This window comes from Cebus imitator, unplaced genomic scaffold (genome assembly GCF_001604975.1).
Source record: "Cebus imitator isolate Cc_AM_T3 unplaced genomic scaffold, Cebus_imitator-1.0 Scaffold16, whole genome shotgun sequence".
NCBI classification, from domain to species: domain Eukaryota; kingdom Metazoa; phylum Chordata; class Mammalia; order Primates; family Cebidae; genus Cebus; species Cebus imitator.
The window spans coordinates 316,401-337,388 of NW_016107331.1; the positions used below are offsets into that span (position 1 = coordinate 316,401).

General features: G+C 40.0%; 1 protein-coding gene across 2 annotated transcripts in view; it reads left to right on the plus strand.

Annotated features, from left to right (window-relative positions):
• The first annotated feature begins 495 nt into the window (after positions 1-495).
• CMYA5 (cardiomyopathy associated 5) overlaps positions 496-20,988 on the plus strand; it is a 101,382-nt gene continuing 80,889 nt past the window's right edge. The window contains exon 1 of one of the 2 annotated variants that reach the window (XR_001818705.2): positions 496-792. Coding sequence is in view for 1 of the 2 variants with exons in the window: in XM_017507351.2 (XP_017362840.1) it covers positions 644-792 (149 nt within the window). In the remaining variant the exon portion in view is untranslated. The remainder of the gene's footprint in view (positions 793-20,988) is intronic. The other variant, XM_017507351.2, reaches the window with a different exon arrangement.

A 20,988-nucleotide genomic window follows, 5' to 3' on the forward strand; every position in this document is an offset into this window, starting at 1 on the left:
TGATTCGAAACTGGGCTTTTAAGCAGGACACACCTAGCTTTGCTTGTCATTGGGTCAGTTTACTAGCAATGAGAGACAGCTGCTGGAGCTGTTCGGAGCCTCTGTTTCCTCATCTGGGAAACCAGCACTAACAGTAAAACTTTCTCCAGGTACCGCTGCAGAATCGAGGTAATGAAAGGGAGATCCTTAGCTTAGCAGAGCGCCTGGGAGCAAGTGCCCTGCTCAGGATGTAGTTATTGTTTGGGATAAAGGGTCCAAAAAGTAGCTCAACTCAAAACCGAAAAGACTCACTCTGGAGGAAACAGAGGGGCTAGGGTGCCTTTTCTCCTTTGAACCCCCTGGTGCAGCCGGAGCGCGCGCCCCTTAAAACTGATCTCCAGTTGTCCAAAAGGCCCGCCAGGGATCTGGCGAAACTGGGGCGGGGGAGGGCTCGGCGAAGAGGAGAAGCTGAGCCCGGGCCCCGAGAGCTCGGTGGCGAAACTTTGACGCCTTCTATTTAAAGTCGCGGGGCTTGCCCGCCCCCGGCGCCGGGAACCCGAGCCGCCCCCGCAAGGGCAGGGCTGGGGAGGGCAGGGGCCAGAGCAGTCGGAGGGAGAACACCAGGCGCGGCGCGGGCGGCCCCGGCTCCGGCCCGGGAGAGGCGATGGCGAGCAGCGAGAGCAACCACACTGGCGAGAGCTTCCTCGGCTCCGACGGGGACGAGGAGGCCACCCGAGAGCTGGAGACCGAGGAGGAGACGGAGGTCGAGGGGGACGAGACCGCGGCGGAGTCGGAGGAGGAGCCGGACGCCAGGTAGCGCGAGCCTCCCTCCTCGGCCCAGGGCCTGCAGGGCAGCTAGCCGCGCCCTTGCCTTTTTGAAGTTTTTAAGCTCTGGGGTCCGTTTCCCTCGAGCTAGGCACTTTCTGTCTGGGTGCACTGCCGTTTAAAACAACTTGAAGGTGAAGGTGCTTGCTGTCAGCTGGAGTGACAGGCCCGCCTGCAGCAGAGTTCATTACCCCCGCCCCCAGCTCCTTGTGACTCGCTGCCCTTGTTTATTCCTGAGGATTTACTTAGGGTGCTGCCTAACTGCAGAAATGTGCTGGAACGCGTACATCTGGCCCAAGGCACGGGAACCATCGCGAAAGCTAGCTCTAGAGGAGAAGGGGGCGGGGTGCAAGCGAAGGCCGCTGGGTACCTTCCAATGAATGGCGGTCTGTGGGGCCTAGCACTGGGCTAGGCTGCAATAAGGGGACCTTATTTTGATAAATAAGGCCCATAAATTCTTTGGGGGAAAAGAATGAGCTTCAACCCCTCCTCCTCAAGTCCTGCTGCTTTTTTCCTGGTCCCAAATATCAGTGTTTCAGTGAATGTGAATGCGATGAAGTAATACTATATAAAAAAATGCTCCTCCCACCCCTCCATCTCCCACCCTCTGTCCCTTTCTTAAGAAAGTCCTAAAATGAGAATAATAGAAATCCCCTAATCTCTATTTGGATTTGTTTCTCCTTTCACTTGTTCTCCTTCAGTATGGGTTTTTGGTTCTTTTCCTGACTGTGTGTCAATCAGTGATGTCTCCTCAATCTGTTGGTAACAGTAGAGGCCTTGAAGGTGGCAGATGGGTGTGTACCACCTCAGAACGACCAGCTAACCTAATCAAAGCCGGCAGCGCCGGTGTTGAAGAACTAGCCATAGAGTGGCATTGAGGAGGATGGATGGTCAGTCAGATAAAAAGTCCTGAGTGTAAGCCACGTTTACCAAGCAGCTACCAAGTGGGAAGCAGGTACAGCCCCTGCCCTCAAGGACTTTGTGGAAAAAGTTAGTTTCCCTAACTTCTTCCCCTACATGGGGAAGTTTTCCTAACATGGCGAGGGTGAGACTGTATAGAGGCAGAAGGGAGGACTATGGGTACTGTGCAAGGGCAGAAGAGGGAGTGTTGCACTGGAGCTGCCTTGAAGAGGTGGGCAGGAACTGCAAGCGGGAAGAGCAGAGGAGAAGGCCTCTGTAGGAAGTAATCAGGAAGTAGGGGACCTGTGATCCCTTGGCAGTTGAGAAGGGGAAGTCTGTCCACCCCAGCTTTTATAACCTTTACCTTACTGTTGTCTGGTTTCCTCCCATCCTTGCCCAATTACAATTTACTATGAATAGAATCTGAAAACTCATTTACACTAAAATGTGAGCAGCTGACAATTCACCACTTTGGGGTTGCATGGCCATTTGACAAAGGTCAAGACCTTCAGAAAAGGATGTGATTTGTCTGCAGTAAACTTCAGGCTGCTCTGACTACAGACAGTAAGGTGGACACCAGGGAAAGAGGTCAGAATAAATAGAGTGGAGGGAAACGTGAGGGAATAGGGTAGTGGGTGATGGAGGCCTGGAAAAAGCATCCACTTTTTTATTATTCATTGGATGACAAGGGTAACAAGAAGTCAGCAAAACTTCTGGATTTAGGAAAAATGTTGACAAAGAGTCAAACTCTTAAGTATTTGGAGAGATTTATTCCAAGCCAAATGTGAGGGACCAATGGCCTGTGACACAGCCCTCAGGAGATCCTGAGAACATGGGTGGTTGGGTATAGCTTAATTTTACACATTTTAGGGAGACATGAGGCATCAATCAGATACGTGTAAGATATATATTGGTTTGGTCCAGAAAGGGGAAAACTGGAAGGCAGTGGGAGCTTTTAGGTTATAGGTAGATATAAATTTTTTTCAGATAGTCAGTTGGCTGAAAGAGTTAAGTTATTCTCTAAAGACCTGGAATCAGTGGAAAGGAATGTTTGGGTTATGATAAGGGGATGTTGAGACCAAAGTTTTGTCATGCAGATGAAGCCTGCAGGTAGCCAGCTTGTGAGAGAAGAGATTGTAAATGTTTCTTATTAGACTTAAAGAGTTGTTCTATCAGTAATTCCAAAAGGGAGGGGGGGGTGTAATGAGGCATGGTCCATCTCCCCATCCCAGCATCATGGCCTGAGTGAGTTTTTCAGGTTAGCTTTGGAATGCCCTTGCTGAGCAGAGGGGTCCATTCAGATGGTCAAGGGGCTTAGAATTTTATTTTTGGTTTACAAACCTTTATTTTTAAAAATTCAAAAGGCACAAAATGATCTGTAAGCTTTACCCTTTCAGGTATAATGTACATAATTATCTACAGTTACCTTTCTGAATTGAGGAAAAATTCCCTCTAATTATAAAATGCTTTTGTAGTGCAGGAAAGCTCATCATTTACATATACCAACATGTATATTGGATCAGAAAATTGCCCTTCTGATATATCATCCAGTGATATGAATGTGACATGTGACATCAAGAGGCCTGACTGTGAATCCTATTAGTTGTTCCATCATGGGCAGATTCTGTCCTCTTTGAGCCCAATTTTCTCATCTGTAAAATAATAGAAATTCCTAATTCATAAGGTTGTCATAAGGATTGCATAAATTACGTGAATGTGTGGAGGAGTGCTTGGTTCTTAGTAGTTTCCCATTAAGTTTTAGTTTCTTTTATTCCATCAGATGAATCATTATTAGCAGGAAACCTCTACCGTCTGCCCACCATTCATCCATGAAGGGAGAGATGGTCTCAGCTTTCAGTATAAATAATGATCTTATTTCACTTTGACTTACCTGTATTCATTCATTCACTAAACATTCACAGAGTGCCTACTATTAATATTTGCCATAGACAATGCAAGGTGCTGATGATACAAAAATAAGAATCCATTATTTTCACATTCTAGTTGGAGAAACAGAAAAACCTAATTATGTCGTTAGTTGTTAGAAGAAATTTAAGGAAGAAAAGGTCTGTATGAAGCACCTCAAAGTCTTTGGATCCATACTCCCTGGAAGGGTTGGAGAAGGCTTCATCATTGGAGCAGTGTTTTGAATCATAATAAGGTGCCTCTCAGTGCTTGTAGTTTGTGGATATCAAAAAAGATTTTATGTTGCTAAAACTTTACAGAAGAACTTTTGTGAAAGGCAGATTCTAAAATCCACAGGATTTTAGAGCTAGCAGAGGCTTTAGAAGTATCTGTAAAATCAATCTGATTTTAGATTCAGAAACTGAGTGTCAGGAGATGTTTGTTCAAAGTCACACTTTTTTTTTTTTTTTTTTTTTTTTTTTTTTTTTTTTTTTTTTTTTTTTTTTTTTTTTTTTTTTTTTTTTTTATTAGGGTTTTGCCATGTTGCCCAGTCTGGTCTTGAACTCCTTGGCCCAAACAATCCAGCGGCCTCAGCATCCCAAAGTGCTGAGAGTCTCCCAAAGACGTGAGCCACCGAGCCCGGTCAACCACAGAATTTTTTATAATAGAATTAGGAGTAGACCCCAGCTGTCTGGACTGCAATTTAAAGTTCATTAATTTGTTCATTTGGCAGATATTTATTGAACTCCTACAATGTGCCAGGCAATGAACAAGGTCTCTGCCCTGCTAAAACTCACCCCAGTTTGGAGAGACAAATAAATAAAACATATAGTATGTCAAGTGCTAATAAGTTATGATGACAAATACAACAGGACAAATGGGTATGCTGTTTTGGATGGAGTGGTAAAGAAAGCCTCTCTGATGAGTTAATATTTGAGCAGACACTGAAGGAAGGAGTTTCTAGGCAAAGGGGTGAGCAGGTGCAAGGGCATTGAGGCAGGAATATGTGTCTTATTTGAGGAGCATAAGGAGGTCGGGGTGCTGGAACAGAGTGAGTAAGGGGGTGAGTGGTTAGAGTCGAGTTTAAGAGAGAGCTGGGTTGCAGATCACATAGGGCTTTGTAGTCCATCGTAGTAAGGACTTTGAATTTTATTTTGAGTAAAATTGGAAGCTATGTGCTGTCTACTACACCAGTCAGGATAAAACAAACAAACAAAAAAACAAGGAAAGCACCGTGATTGCAATATTCCTTTAAATAATAAGCACTTATACATTTGTATTTTCATTCGACTAATATTTATTAAACACTTACATTGTGCCAAACACTATGCTAATTGTTTTAAACTCATGGTTTCCTGTATGGTGAGGAGGCAGAAGTAGATAGAACTGTTATTTTTGTATTTTTCTGACTGTAGACCAGTGAAAGCCAATTCTTTCAGCCTTTTCCACAGATCACTTAGAAACTTTTCAGCATTTTTATTTTGGGTCATTTTTTGTTGATCCATTTTATTTTCTCTATTTAAGCACAGAGAATTTTTGCCACAGCCGTACCCCAAACTTAAAAATCACCTTCAGTTGCAGCTTTGCCAGTGCTTATATAAAACAGATCTGTCTAAGCTGACAAAATTAAAAATTATTAGTGGCATTCACATTTAACTAGTCCTTGTAGGAAATAAACCTTTTGGAAGGTGCAGGGAATTTGTAAGTGGTTTTTGTTATCAGTACAGAGCACTCTGTTTCCATATATCTATTTATATGGTGTCTCCCACAGATGTGCTTACCTAGGTGTTTTGACAAGCGTGTTATTTGAGCCAGCCTTCTTCTGAGGTCAGTGGAAAGAGCTCAGAATGGGAGGGGTGACTGCTCAGGATGCCAGAGGCTGAGGGAGGAGGGAAGATAACAGAGCCATGTGTAGCCAGAAACTGAAGAGCTATTTAAGTGTTGGCTGCATGGATATTATATGTCCTTGGTAAGACTTTTAATCAACCAGAGTCAAACTCAGCAAGAGTTGGAATTATTATTATTTTTTCTTTAAAAAAGCAAACTTACTAAAAAGCATAGAACATACTGAAAAAATTTTACAAAAAAAAAAGTTTTATATTTTCTGGATATTCTGAAAACAGGCTTAATGAAAGCCTAATTTTGTTTAGTCATTAAGCCAAATTCCCCTTCCTACCAGCATGACTTAGAGAATCAAGTACAAGAGGCCGGCTGTGGTTTGTACATGAAAGTAATCTTTGATTTAGTCCAGCATTATCCTATAGAAATATAAGGTGAGCCACATCCTTAATTTAAAGTTTTCTAATAGCCACATTTTAAGAAGTAGAAAGAAACATGTGACATTAATTTTAGTAATTATATAACCCAATATCCAAAGAATCCATGTAAAACTTATTAGAGATGTCTTACATTATTTTGTACTAAGTCTGAAATTTGATGTTTTTTTAATACTTGTAGCGCGTCTCAATTCGTCCTACCTAACCACATTTCCAGTGCTTCATAGCCACATGTGGCTAGTGGCTATCGTACTGGACAATGCAGGCCTGATAATACCTAGAAATCTGTTAGCTTCATTGGAATCTGGAGAGCTGCTGCCTTGGTAATAAGTCCTGTATGCCAGGCCCTGTGCTGGATACCAGGGACATAAAGAGGATTGGATGACGCAGTTGTTTCACTCAAGGAGCTCAGTCTGGTGAGTGGAAGCAGCTAGTTTCAACCTAATATTATAAGCATTATACTAAGGATGTTAACAGAGGAATATCCAAAGACAGTCTTCCTAAAATGAGAGTTAGAAAGATTTCTGCAGAGTGCCGTGGCAGTTGGGCAGAAAGATGTTCCAGGCACAATATGTGGTTGGATATCCCTTTAGTTCCTGGTTCCAGCTCTTGTGCTGCTAATTGCTGCTCTGTCTAAACTTTCTTTTTATTATCCAGAAGCATCTCAGGATTTTTTAGGGTTGAGAATATTTGTTGATTGGATAAGTGAATGGTGTGAATAAATGAATGAATAAATGAGTGAGCGAGTAAAGGGCAAGTCATCCAGACATCTTCAGGAAGCAAGTTGAGTTGGGATATTGAACTTGTTAGATCAGGTAAGATTTTTGTTGGTTGTTGACAGTTCATTTACCAGGGGTTGACAATGCCCAGTGACTCTGGAAAGACAGCAGCTTGGAGGGAACAGTGATAAGTACAGAAGGGTTGTTCAATTAAGATGTCTGCAGTCATCCGTGCCCCCTCTGTGACTTGTTAGAAAGCCACCCCTAGTCTGATCCTTCAGCCAGATCATAGATGGAAAAATAAGAAGAGGCTTTGCTTTTTGCTCAGAGAAAATTTTTCTTTTAAGGCGACCAAAATGGGTTCAGTTCCAGAATTCTTCATCTTAATCTGATGAAGTCCAAGATATGTGGGAAGATTAATTGATATTACTGTTCAATCCACCAAACTAAATGCGTCAGAACCCTCTCAGAGAGCTGTTCATGTCTTTTCTTCATTTAAGTATGCCTCCTTTTAAGAAAAATTCACTTGCTAAATGGGAGTTTCCATTTACTGTTGTATACCATAAATATATACAGTTTTGATTTAAAAATTTTTTTAAAGAAATTTACATTCAGTACAAATTTCCTCCTAATGGCTGATTTCACTAGGGCACTTAAATTGTTGATTTATAAATAAAATTAATTCCTTCCATTTAAAGAAGTGTATTTACTGTAAGAAAAGAGGCTTATTCATTCAAAAGGTATTTATTGTGGGCCTACTCTGTACCGGGCAATATAAACATGGAGTATACAAAACAGTAAAGTTATTAATCCTCAAAGTTTAGCCTTTGGGAAGGGCAGGTATTAAATAAATAATCTCATAAGTAATTAGTTAAATTCTATTCATTGGTAAGATGAATTGGTCCTAGGGAGTGTACGTAGGGGCCTCATAGGACCCTCAAGTCCCAGTCTCTGAAGCCTCCTTGCTCATTCCCTTGGGAGTTTTCGGTCAGTGTGTACGTCCCTCTTGTTAGTCCTTCTCCATCTATGGCAAAAGGTTTCACTGTCCTGTAATGAGAGTCTGGCAAGACAGCCTGGCTGCCGATGACTCTTATCCTAGAAGAGACTTCACATGTCGTCTCCCTTACCCTCATGCTTCTGGTGAGTGAACAGAGGCATAGATAGGAGGGAAACCATCACTTGGTCAAGGAACATCTAATCTCTTCCAAGCACTATCACTTGTTATTTTGAGTTATTTTTACAATAGCTCTTTGATATGGGGCATTGTTTTCATTCCCATTTTATGGAAGAGATAATTAGGTAAATGACTCAATATTAGCAATTTTAGCAATATTGAGTAATTTGCCTGATTTCCAACAGCTGGTAAGTATCAGAGCTAGAAATCTAACCCCAGGCTACTGTCAGGACTTGTGCTGGAACCATCTTCAGTTCAGTGCTCGCCTCAAGATTATACACACCTGTTTTTATTAGCCAATTTATTTCTTTTATATTTGAGTACAATCTGCTAATAATCATTTCAATTTACTTCAAACTTTTTTAAAGGCAGAAGCATCAAAGACCCAGAAAATCTGCACAGTAGCTAATCTTGACGACACCTTAGCAATATTAAGTTTCCTCATGTGTAATAAGGAGAGTAGATCTTATGTTTAAAAATAGACATTAGGCAGTCCAATGTGATTGCATTCTCATAAGGCCAAAGGCAGTAACACCAGAATAACTTCCTTATATGCTGTATGGGATCATGTAACAAACCTGCAATAGTTATTTACCATAATATGTATAAAATTCAGATCCTCTGTTTAAAAGACAGTTTACATTAGTTTTGGGGTCCCAAACTTTGAAGTTTTTCTATTTTTTTCCCCCAAGAGGGCATGAGAAGAGATTGAGAAAACTGACTTCGGCTCTTCTTAGAATTTTGGGAGCCCCAAGGAGGACTTCAATAAATCCCCTAGTCATCCATCACCATTTTGGGCATAAATCAGGTTACATTGCATTAAAAAAAATGAAAACAGAAACAAACACCTGATAGAATTGAGAAGGCCAAGATGATCATCCTGGCTGTGCCACTTACTAGCTGTGTGACGTGGGGCAGGATACTTCACCTCTCTGTGTCTTTACCACAGCTTTCAAACTTTCTCCCTGACCTGGTCCCTCCTACCTCTCTCAGCTCATCTCATGCCACTGTGTCATTTTCACTGCACCCCAGCCAGCAGGCTAAAAGCCTGTTCCTGCATCCGGGTCTTTGCTCTTGCTGTCTGCTCTTTCTGGAATGTGTCTTTAAGTCCACCATTCAGGTTTTGATGTAAATGTCACTTTTTCAAAGAGGCTTTCCTCAACTGCCCTGCCTCATGGGCTTAGTTCACTCCCTTCGTGTCTTTCACGGTCACATTATTCATTATTTCACATTGCTCTTCAGAGCACCTATCATTATCTGAAATTGTATTCGTTATTGCCAGCACTGGAGTGTAAGCTCCATGAGGGAAGGGGCCTTGCTTCTCTGTTGCATTGCCAACAGCTAGAACACAGTGCCTGCTACACTATAGGTGCCTAAGAAATGGTTGTTGTGGCCGGACATGGTGGCTCAAGCCTGTAATCCCAGCACTTTGAGAGGCTGAGGTGGGTAGATCACTTGAAATCAGAAGTTTGAGACCAGCCTGGGGAATACAGTGAAACCCCATGTCTACTAAAATACAAAAATTAGCTGGGTGTAGTGGCGCGCACCTGTAATCCCAGCTTTTCGGGAGGCTGGGACAGGAGAGTCACTTGAACCCGGGAGGAAGAGGTTGCAGTGAGCTGAGATGGCGCCACTTCACTTCAGCCTGGGCGAGAGAGCAAGACTGTCTCAAATAACAACAACCAAAACAACAAAAACAAAAAAAGAAAGAAAAAGGAAATGGATGTTGAATGAATAAATGGTTGGGTTTCACCGTAACATTTGATCCCGCGGATCTCAGCCCCTTCTGCCTGATGAACACCATTTGTATCACCACCTCCTAACAAATCACCTTGTTCTTTGTTATCCCCGTGTCAGGATAGTAAAGGCATGGAGAATGAGAACTGAGCAGTGGTTACTGAATCTGGCAAAATACAAGTCCATAGGGAGAGATTAATAACTAATAGAAATGCAGATACCTTTGAGAGGCTTAATAGTTTAAACCTATCAGCACCTGCTTTAGATTGAATTCATTTTTTTAATAGATCCTTTCAAATACAGGATCTAGGTTACTCTCCTGGGAGAAGAGGACACTAGAAAGTGGAAAGTGGGAAGTGGGCGCCTAGAGAGGAGAGAGAGGGCACCCAGAGCAGGCTGGGTGCTACTGTGGTGCCTCAGTCTATGCTGCTCACAGGAGTGAACTGAGGCCATCACTCAGGAAACGGCAGAAAACTGGCTGCAAACTCTCAGCCTCAGTCACTGCTAACTGAAGGAGAGGGTAACATTCTTATTTCCCTGACTTCTCAGAGAATCCGATATAGAAGGGGAAAAGGAGCATGGACAGATTTAACCAGGATGACGTGTAAACGAAGACTGCCTGAAAACCAAATGTGGAGTTGAAGCATATGATAGAGTTAGGACCCCTACTGCACTTACATACTTGACTCCTTGGAAGAAAATTCTAGTGGAGTCCCTGGACAACAGCCTAGGTGGGCAGGGAGATGCAGGGTAATACAGCCTTTGTGGCTAGAGAGCCAAGCTCGAGAGAAGAATGCTGGCGTCCGAAGATCAGACCTTATTATCTGACTAACTGACTGGAATCAGTGGTCTACTTTATCTTAGAGAAAAATGGCAAGAAACGGCACCCACTCATAGATTTTCTTTCTGTTTCTGTTCCAGTTCATACTTGCTGCTCAACCTGCTACAGTTTTCACTTGTCAATCTCCTAAGTTTCCTTTGACTGAGTTTGCATAGTTTAACGCTTTAGAATCATGAATTCAGACATCCAGGCTTTAGTGAAAACACTGCCGCTGAACAGGTTTCAGTTTGCTAGGAAAGTCTTATGTAAGTTATTTTCTCTAGGTGAGGGGTGCTGCTTTGGATTCCAGAATCTTCATCAGTTAGGGTTTTGATTTGCAATAGAAGGAAACTGTAATCAATTTAAGCAGAAAATTGCTTGATGGCTCCTAAATCATGGGAAGGGTGGAGAACTAGTCATTAAATAGTCAGGAACAGACCCTCAAATCATGGCTCAAAACTAGTCTGATGAATTATTTCAACTCAATTTTAAAAAGACAACCCAATTTAAAAATAGGCAAAGGATCTGAATAGAAGTTCTCTAAAGAAAATATACAGATGTCTAGTGAGCACATGAAAAGATGGTCAACATCATTATCCATCAGATAAATTCCAGTTAAAACTACAGCAAAACCTAGTGTCTATTAATGGATGAGTAGATGAGGAAAATGAGATATATAGACACAATGGAATATTATTTGGTTATTAAAAAACAATGAAATTCTATCGTTTGCAGTGATATGGATGGAACTGGAGATTATTATGTTAAGTGAATTAAGCCAAGCACAGATAGACAAATATGATATTTTCTCACTCATTGAGAGCTAAAGAAGTAGCTCTCATGAGGATAGAGAGTAGATTGGTGGTTACTACAGGCCAGGAAGGATAGCAGGGAGGGAGGGATGAAGAGAGATTGATTAATAGGTACAAATATACACTTAGGGCTGGGTGTGATGGCTCACACTTGTTATTCCAGCATTTGGGGAGGCTGAGGCGAGCGGATCACTTGAGGCCAGGAGTTCAAGACCAACATGGTGAACATAGTGAAACCCATCTGTACTAAAAATACAAAACAAACAAACAAACAAACAAAAACAGCCACGTGTGGTAGTATATGCCTGTAGTCCCAGCTACTCAGGAGGCTGAGACAAGAGAGTCACTTGAACACAGCAGGCGTAGGTTGCAGTGAGTCTGAATTGCACCACTGCATGCCTGAGCAACTCTTGTCTCAAACAAATAAACAAACATACACTTAGGAGAAATAATACCTGGTATTTGATAGATCAGTAGGGTGATTGTAGTTAACATTAATTGACTGTACATTTCAATATCTAGAAGAAAATAAAGCAAATGTTTCTTAGATAAATGTTTAAGGTAATAGATATCCTAATTACCCTGATTTGATTATATAAATGTCTCAAATAGTCACATGTACTCAGAAAATATGTACAGCCATTACATATCAATAAAATTAATTAAAATCTCTCTCACATGCAAAACCACAATAAGACAGCACTTCACACTTTTTAAGATGGTGAAGACAGATAATAACACCTGTTGGGAGAGGATGTGGAAGTATCGGAATCCTCATATAACACTGGTAGGAATGTAAGATGGTACAACCACTTTAGAAAACAGTCTGGCAGTTTCTCAAACAGTTAAACATAGAGTTACCATATGACTCAGCAATTCCTCTCCTAGGTGTGTACTCAAGAGAAGTGAACACATTTGTCCACATAAAACTCTTACATTAATATTCATAGCAGCATTATTCATAATAGCCAATAAATGGAAACAGCGCAAATGTCCATTAACTAATGAAGAGATAGAGAAAATGTGGGCTGAGTGCAGTGGCTCACACCTATAATACCAACCAATACTTTGGAAGGCCAAGGCAGGAGGATCATTTGAGGCCAGAAGTTCAAGAAAGGCCACCCTGAGCAACATCGTGAGACCCTGTTTCTACAAAAAATTTAAAAATTAGCTGAGCATGGTATAGTTCTAGCTATTCTGGAGGCTGAGGTGGGAAGATTGCTTATGCCCAGTGTGAGGCTACAGCAAGCTAAGATCTGCCACTGCACTCTAGCCTGGACAGCAGAGCAAGACCCTGTCTCAAAAAAAGTGTTATATTTATACAATGGAATATTATTTGGCCATTAAAAGGAATGAAGTACTGATTCAAACTATAACATGAATGGACCTTGAAAACTTTATGCTCAGTAAAATAAGTCAGACACAAAGGAACACATAATGTATGGTTTCATTTATATGAAATGTCCAGAATAAGCAAATCTGTAGAGATCCAAAGTAGATTTGTGGTTGCTAGAGCTGGAAGGGAGATGTGGAAAGGATTAGGGGTGATGCTTTAGGGGTGTGGGATATCTTTTTGGGCTGATGAAAATGTTCTAAAATTGTGATGATGGTCACACAACTCTATAAATACACTAAAAGCCATTGAATGGCACACTTTAAAAGGGTGAATTATACCACAATAAAGCAGTTTTTAAAAATTGTCTGGTGAGCAAACTGTTGCCCTAGCTGGGGCACTAGATGTCACAATTTGTGCTGTTGCCACGCCCACAACAGCAGTTCCATATTGCAGCAACTGGGACTCCTGCTAGTGCCAGAGAGAACAAGGAGCTCCACATCTATTTCTTTCCTCAGTAGCTCTCAAGTCAGTCTAAAAACGGATGTGAAGGTCATCATTAGGCGAGTATCTAGTGCTGTCAGCTCTGTCTCCCCAGGCCCCCCAGGGTGGGGAATTCACCAAGTGGGGAGAGAGATCATTTGCTCAAGTGTCTTTTTGGATGTCAGGTGTCTGCTGAATCAGCAAGGGGTCCTGGGTTAGGCCTTTCTTTAGATTTTGTTACCTGACCCTCAGATCATTTAACACAGGATATGGGATATTTTGCTTTTTCTATGGATATTCAACACTTTGTTTAAACAATAGAATAAATTAGTTAATATTTCGCAAGGAAACTTAAATGAAAATACAAAATAGATCAGTGAACAGATAAAACCATATGAGGTTGAAATTTTCTCCCATTAAATATCAGCTGAATCTGACTATTCACTATTTATTCCAGCATGAACATTCCTTTTTACAATAAGAACAAAGAAGTCTTTCACTCTGGCCTCAATATGACCTGTCTTACACACCTTGTTATTTTTGCTTTGGGATTTCAAAACTCCATTGAAATCCTATCACTATCTGTTTGCTATTATCAGGAAGTTAATTCCTTCCAAAGCCTTTTGGTCTGTATGCTTAGGGTAATCCTCCTTTGGAGAATTGTCACCATCTCACAAGTGGGCTACAACAGAGTATATGTGGGAGAGATGAGACTCCAGTCATGCCAGATTTCCTTCTCTGGTAAGTTGGTGGCAGAGATAGCTTTACAAAAGAGGTTTGGAGGATGTTTCTCAACTTTTTGGAGATCTACTCAACTTTATTTTGATCTTTTCTATAATGATAGAGTGTTAGTTTTTCTATCAGTCAAAAAATATTCCAGGGCTGGGAATGGTGGAGCATGTCTGTTATCCCAACAGTGGAAGGCTGAGGCAAAGGATGGATTGAGCCCAGGAGTTTGAGGCCAGCCTTGTCAACATAGGGAGACCCTATCTCTACAAAAAATTTAAAAATTAGCCAGGCATGGTGGTGCATGCCTGTAGTCCCAGCTACTTGGGAGGCTGAGGTGGGAGGATCGCTTGAGCCCAGAGGTCAAGGCTGAAGTGAGCCGTGATTGTGCCACTCCACTTCAGCCTAGGCAGCAAAGTGAGACCGTGTTTAAAAAAAAAAAATTCTAAATGTACATCTGTGAAACTATCCAAACTGTCAAAGGTGTGGTAAAGAATATTAGCTAAAATTGCTGAGCATAATTTGGTATCTAAGATGGTGTCCAAGGGAAAAATAAAAGCTATTTAATGGTAAATAAAAACTATCTGTCAAGGCAGGAATCCCAGAGTATGGAAGGGTGGGGAGATGACAATCCATAGGGAAAGGGTGCAACTCCCACTGTGGGTCTGAATGCTGTATCACACTCAAGTGTGCTTCTAAAACCTTAAAAACTGTTTTAAGGGTAAATCTTAAAACAGTTCACCCAAAGTATAGCAACCAGAATTCAGACCTATGTTCAAGGGTCCGAAAGCCATTTGAACTGGTCCTGTCACCCAGGAGAGGCTCCATCCTTCATCAAAGCAAGTCATGCCAACAAGCAGAAGTTTTTCTGCCCCTTCGTTTTCGTTCTTTTGGATATAGAGGTTAGAAGAGGGAAAAGCAATAAAATACCTTTTCTGAAAGCCAGGAGTCCCTGCCTTTGTTCTTGGTTTATCTCTTTGGGAAATAATTTTCTGTTGCTGAGGGTGCCATTTGGGGATAGCCATGTTGGGGTGGGAGAGAGAGACACAGAGAGAGAGAGACACAGAGAGAGAGAATACTTGCAGAGAGAAGGAGAGACCAGAGCCATGTTGGGGGTGGGTAGGGGGAGAGAGGAGAGACCAGAACCAAACTGACACATCAGAGACAGAGGAGCTCCCTTGACTCCTGATGGTTTTCTTATTTCCCCTTCACTGGGAGGCCTGGGTATAGCTCTGGCCCCTGGATTCCATGAGAAATCTCTATTTCTTTCTAATAAAGCCCCTCTATTTAAGCGAGCCTAAAATAGTTTGTTCCTTACCAGCACAAGGGCCTCAAGCCCTTCTTAACATTTCTAACAGCTTTAAAAAATTTCTCCTGCAGGCCTTGGCAATGCATGTGGCATAACTGAGAGCTAGCCAAAGAACCCCAAAACTGGAGTTATGCCCTACATGTCCAGAAATGTTATATATATATATATATATAATATATATATAATATATTATATATATTATATATATATTATATTATTATTAATATATTATTATTTAAATATATTATATATAATATATTATATATATAATATATATAAAATAATATATATATTATATATTATTTTATATATAATATTATATATTATATATTATATATATTATATATTATATATTATTTACATTATATTATATAAATATATAAATATAAATTATATAATTTATATTATATATAATATAATATAATATTATATAAATATATAAATATAAATTATATATATTATATATTATATATAATATATAATATAATATATTATATATTATATATAATATATATTACAATCAGAAATGTTTTGAACATCAATAATCCCAACACTGAAACCCAAAGCTACCATTAGTTCTTAATCACCGCAACATGCCTGCAGAAAATTTTTAAAAACTTCATTCAGATTTGAAAGAACTTTTATTTCCTACCCACACATCTCCCCACTGAAAATATTTTAAACTTGACTGAACAGAGTTACAGGCTTGAAGAAAGGTTTACGGTGACCTAACACCAACTTAAACATATACCATCCAGGAGCTGGTAGAGAAAAGATCTTGATCAATCTCAGTTTGACCTCACAAATCAGAGTCTAGGACTTTCTTTCAATCTCTCCTGGAGTTCTCTTGGAGAACTGAACACTAGCAGCTCTCTGGAATACACTATTGATAGCCACTTGACCTCTTTGAGCTTCACACTCCAAAAGAAGTAGGTACTACTACCTGCTTCACAGGTAGATGTGGGGAAATGAGAGTGGGAATGCACTAGGACATCATATGTTCCTGGCACAGAGTGGGACATGGACGAATGTCAGTTTCCTCTTCCCTCTCTTCCCCATAATCTACCAGTACCCTGACACGAGTCATTTCCTAGGTTCATGTTGCCATCTCTAGCAATGCTGTTCCTCAGCCGGCACTCCTTACCCTGCACCCTTAGTTGAAGTGTACTCCTGTATGCATGAATAACTCTTCTTTGTTTTTTTGCTTTGTTTTAATTTTAAATCAAAACTAGGCATGAACTCCAGTGTGGACTGTACCTATCCTCACCAGTGTCTTTACTCTAATTTTCATGGCGTGGCTTGTCAGAAAATGTTAAAGCTTTCTTCTTAGTATATGAATACATTTCAGGGTCCTATGTGACGAGTGTTAAAGCCCCACTGCAAGAATTGTCAGCTTTGAACAGAATAGGGCCAGGAACGATGCACCTGTAGCCACTGAGACATACAACCGGAATGGCCCACTCACCATATCTTTATGAATGGCTCTGGCACTAGAAAGGATTTCATTTTACATTTCTATTTGTTTAGGGACTGTATGTAGCTTGCCTTTGGAACACATAATACACACTCAGAGATGTTTACTAAGTGAATGAATAATAAATGATGATGAATTAATGAATTTAATGAATAATGAATGATACAGGGAAGAATAATTAGAAAACACATTAATTTTGCTTAGTTACACTTTCTGGAAGTAATAATTATTAAAGAGGTACCTTTTGCCTTAATTATAGGCTTGTTAATAAATTGAAGTGAGTTAATGTATCTTCAAAGTTTGGACTTCACAAGGTTAATTCAACACTGAAAAGGAAAGGAAGAGAAGAAAACTATTTTCATTTGCCAAGTATTATACGAGATGTTTTAGATATCATTTCAACATAACTACCTTATAAAGTAGATATTAGTCACCCTGTTTAACTGATGATGACCTTTAAGCCCAGGAAAGGAAGGGGAAGTAATTTGCCCAAGCTCACACAGTGCCTTAGTCTGTTTGTACTGCTATAACAAAATACCTAAGATGGAGTAATTTAGAAATAACAGAACGTTATTTCTCAGAGTTCTGGAAGCTGGGAAGTCCAAGATCAAGGCACTGCAGATTCAGTGTCTGGTGAGGACTTGAGCATCCTTGCTGACTCCACACAGTGGGAGGGCAAAGGGCCCTAGGGTGCTTCCTTCAACCTCTTTCATAAGATTGCCAGTCCCATCTGTGAGGGCTCCATCCTCATGACTTAATAATCTCCTAATGACCCCAGCTATTAATACTATCACATTAATGATTATGTTTCAACATATGAATTTTGTGACACATTCAGACCATAGCACATAGCTAGTAAGTAATGAAGTCAGGATTTAAACCTAGGCTGCTCTGAGGTCAAAAATGCTATTTCTACATTACACCTTGATGTTTCTATCCTATGGGCTTGGCACTGTGGCATATATTAAGATAATGACACATTGTTTCTGTCTCAAGAAACTTAAATAGAAGACATGTGGCAAATGCTAATTATAATAATAGAAAGTAACATGAAAGAAAATGGAGCTGGGTGTGGTGGCTCACACCTGTAATCCCAGCACTTCAGGGGGCTGAGGCGGGCAGATTACTTGAGGCCAAAAGTTCAACATTAGCCTGGCCAACATGGTGAAAACCTATCTCTACTAAAAATACAAAAAAGTTAGCCAGGTGTGGTGGCTTACACCTGTAATCCCAATTACTCAGGAGGCTGAGGCACAAGAATCACTTGAACCCAGGAGACAGAGGTTGCAGTGAGCTGAGGTCATGCCACTGTACTCCAGCCTGGGTGACAGAGCAAGACCTTGTCTCAAGACATTTTTTTGATTCGATTTAATTACTTTTTAAAAATCTGGTAGCGTTACCGGAGAAGTATTCTACCGAATTCCAGTAAATCTCAAGTATTGTATTTCATATAAGAAAGTCAGATAAGAGCTGGCTCAGTGACACTTTGGTTTTCTACAAACAGGTATCAAGACAGGGCTCACATGGTACCTAGTGTTGATAAGAGTATAGGTAGATGTGGCCCTTGTACACACTACTGATAGGAATGCAAATTAACCAACCTTTCTGGAGGGAAAATTGGCAATATGTATAAAAAGCCTGAAAAAGTTATTTTGCTTCTGAGTCTCAAATTCTACTTCCTGCCTTATTATTCTAAGAAAACAAATGTGCTGAAAGATGTATCTGTAAGGATGTTTGTCAGAGCATTTTTATTACAGAAAAAACTTGGAAACAATCTAAACATTCAACAACGGGGTACTGGGTAAAAAAAGTGTTACATGATGCAATGCTATGTTAACCATTCAAGTGGAAGTTGTGGAACTGCAGTTATCAAAGTGTGGTTTCCTTTCAGGGCATCCACAAGATCAAAGCTAATTTTATAATAGTTCTAAGACATTATTTGCATTTTCCACTTCCATTCTCTCATGACTGTGTAGAGGATGAAAAGCTCATTGATTTTATTTTTTCAGATTCCACACTACAACTAATCTTTAAAAAAAACTACTTTTTAAGTTTTGGTGTGGTATAAAGAAAATATTGGCTTGGTATAGTGGTTCACGCCTGTAACCCCAGCCCTTTGGGAGGCCAAGGCAGGCTGATTTCCTGAGGTCAGGAGTTTGAGACCAGCCTGGTCAACATGGTGAAACCCTATCTCTACAAAAATGCAGGAACAACAAAAAATTAGCCAGGCATGGTGGCACGCACCTGTAATCCCAGCTACTTGGGAGGCTGACACTTGAACCTGGGAGGCGGAGGTGGTGGTGAGCCAAGATCACACCACTGCACTCCAGCCTGGGTGACAGAGTGAGACACTGTCTCAAAAAATTAGAAAATATATACAATTATCTGAAAATTACTCCTCCTTTTTCCAACTACTTCTGTCTGTGAGGCTAGATTTTCTTTATGTATTCTTACTAGCAGAACATATTCACACTTTGAATGCAGAAGTAGGTATGAGAATTCAGCCGTCTTCTACTAAGCCAACCATTAAAAAGACTTGCAAAAATATAAATTAATGACATTCTTCTCACTAAATGTTTTTGTTTGTGTGTTTTGGAAAATAACTTTTTACAAAATATGTTATTGATGTTGACATGTTGTAGGTTATTATATTATAAATATTATTATAATTTTTAGATGAATTAATAAAAAATTTTAAATTCCTGTTTTAATTGCTAATACCATAAGTATTGATAAATATAACCCACAAAAGCTTTTTGAGGTCTTCAATAATTTTAAAGAATATAAAGTGGTTTTGAGACCAAAAATTTTGAGAATTGTTGGAAAAAGAATATTTAAGAGCATGAAAAAATATTTAGAATGTATTTTTTAATTTAAAAAAAAAAAGCACATTAAAAAACATACTATTTGTGTAAAAGAGGCACATAGGATAGACCGAGAATGAGGGAAATATGCTAATACATTAAAAGTGGTCATCTTTGAGTGCTGGGACGACTGGTTGTTTTAATTTTCTTTTTTGTGCACTTCTGTTTTCCTGCATATCCTACAGTGGAATTTACATTTGATCATTAGAAAAAAAATTTATTTTTACACACGGGACTTAAAAATCTTGAACTTTCCCCTGAGTTCAACTGAGGAATGGGGGGAAATGTATTAACAAGGGTTGCCTGTATTATGGTTTTTAAAACATTTTACTGGATCAAATGCACATCATTTTTAATGGGTTTTTCTGTCTTTCTCTTTTGTGAGTGATTAATAAGAGAGTATTGTGGGAAATTCATCTTAATTTTTAGAACTCCTGAAGAGATATAAGTGCTGTAAAGTCTTATAAAAATAATTTTGGCAGTTGGGCTTAGTGGCTCACGCCTGTAATCCCAGCACTTTGGGAGGCCAGGGCGGGCGGATCATGCGGTCAAGAGTTTGAGACCCGCCTGGCCAATGTGGTGAAACCCTGTCTCTACTAAAAATACAAAAATTAGCCAGGTGTGCTGACACTAGCCTCTAATCCCAGCTACTCAGGAGGCTGAGGCAGGAGAATCGCTTGAACTCAGGAGCCAGAGGTTGCAGTGAGCCGAGATCACACCATTGCACTCTAGCCTGGTGAAAGAGTGTGAAACTCCGTAAAAAAAAAAAAAAAAAAAAAAAAAGATGTTTTTTTCCAAAAAGATTTCTGGATGCAAAGTTTTCCAGTAATCTCTTATTCCAATACAGTCTCCCATAAAAACAAATGATGTTATTGAATCTCCAATTCTGAGATTTTTACAAGTCAGAAACCATGAGGCTACTGGCAAGTTTTTTCCTAGTATATCAATAAGGCTTTTTAAAAAATCTCTTTGTTTTTCCCCCTGTGAAATTTTAGAGACTTCTTTTCATAAGTTCTGTTTTGCTGTTGGTTATGTTTTAGGTAAGAGGTTTCTTGTGTTTTTTGGTGGTGGAGCCTGATGATGGGTCCATCAGTAGGTCTTCTGGTTGCTTTTCACTGGCAACTCCGCCGACAGCCAGGCTGCTGCTGATCTGCTTGCAGCTTCAGAGGACCCAGGCACCCCTGCCACCAACCGTACCTGGCAGAGTTTGTCTAAAGTGGAATAGCCACTAAAGATGGCACAGAGAGAAAAATACGTAGACAATTGCTTGGAAAGTTGAAGAGGAGAGAGGCAAATTTTAATTGTCAATATAGGTTTTGTTAGCAGACTTCGTAAATTATGTTCTGGAGAAATGAATCTTTCAGGTTGCAAAGGTCACATTGGAGAAAGAAATTAACCACTTTCAAAAAAAGGTAAAGATTCCCATACACCCTTTATAGATCATTGGTTTGAGAATAAAGAAAAAAAGGGGGCTGGGAAATTTTCTAAACATTTTATGTATGCACAAAAGAACACACTTTCTAATACTGTACTTGAAGAAAACACAAAGTTAATGGCGCCGAGTTATCATCCAGAGCTGATCCAGCAGAAGATATCTGAGGATTTGTCAGTGACTATAACATCATGATTAATTTTTTTTTTTTTTTTTTTTT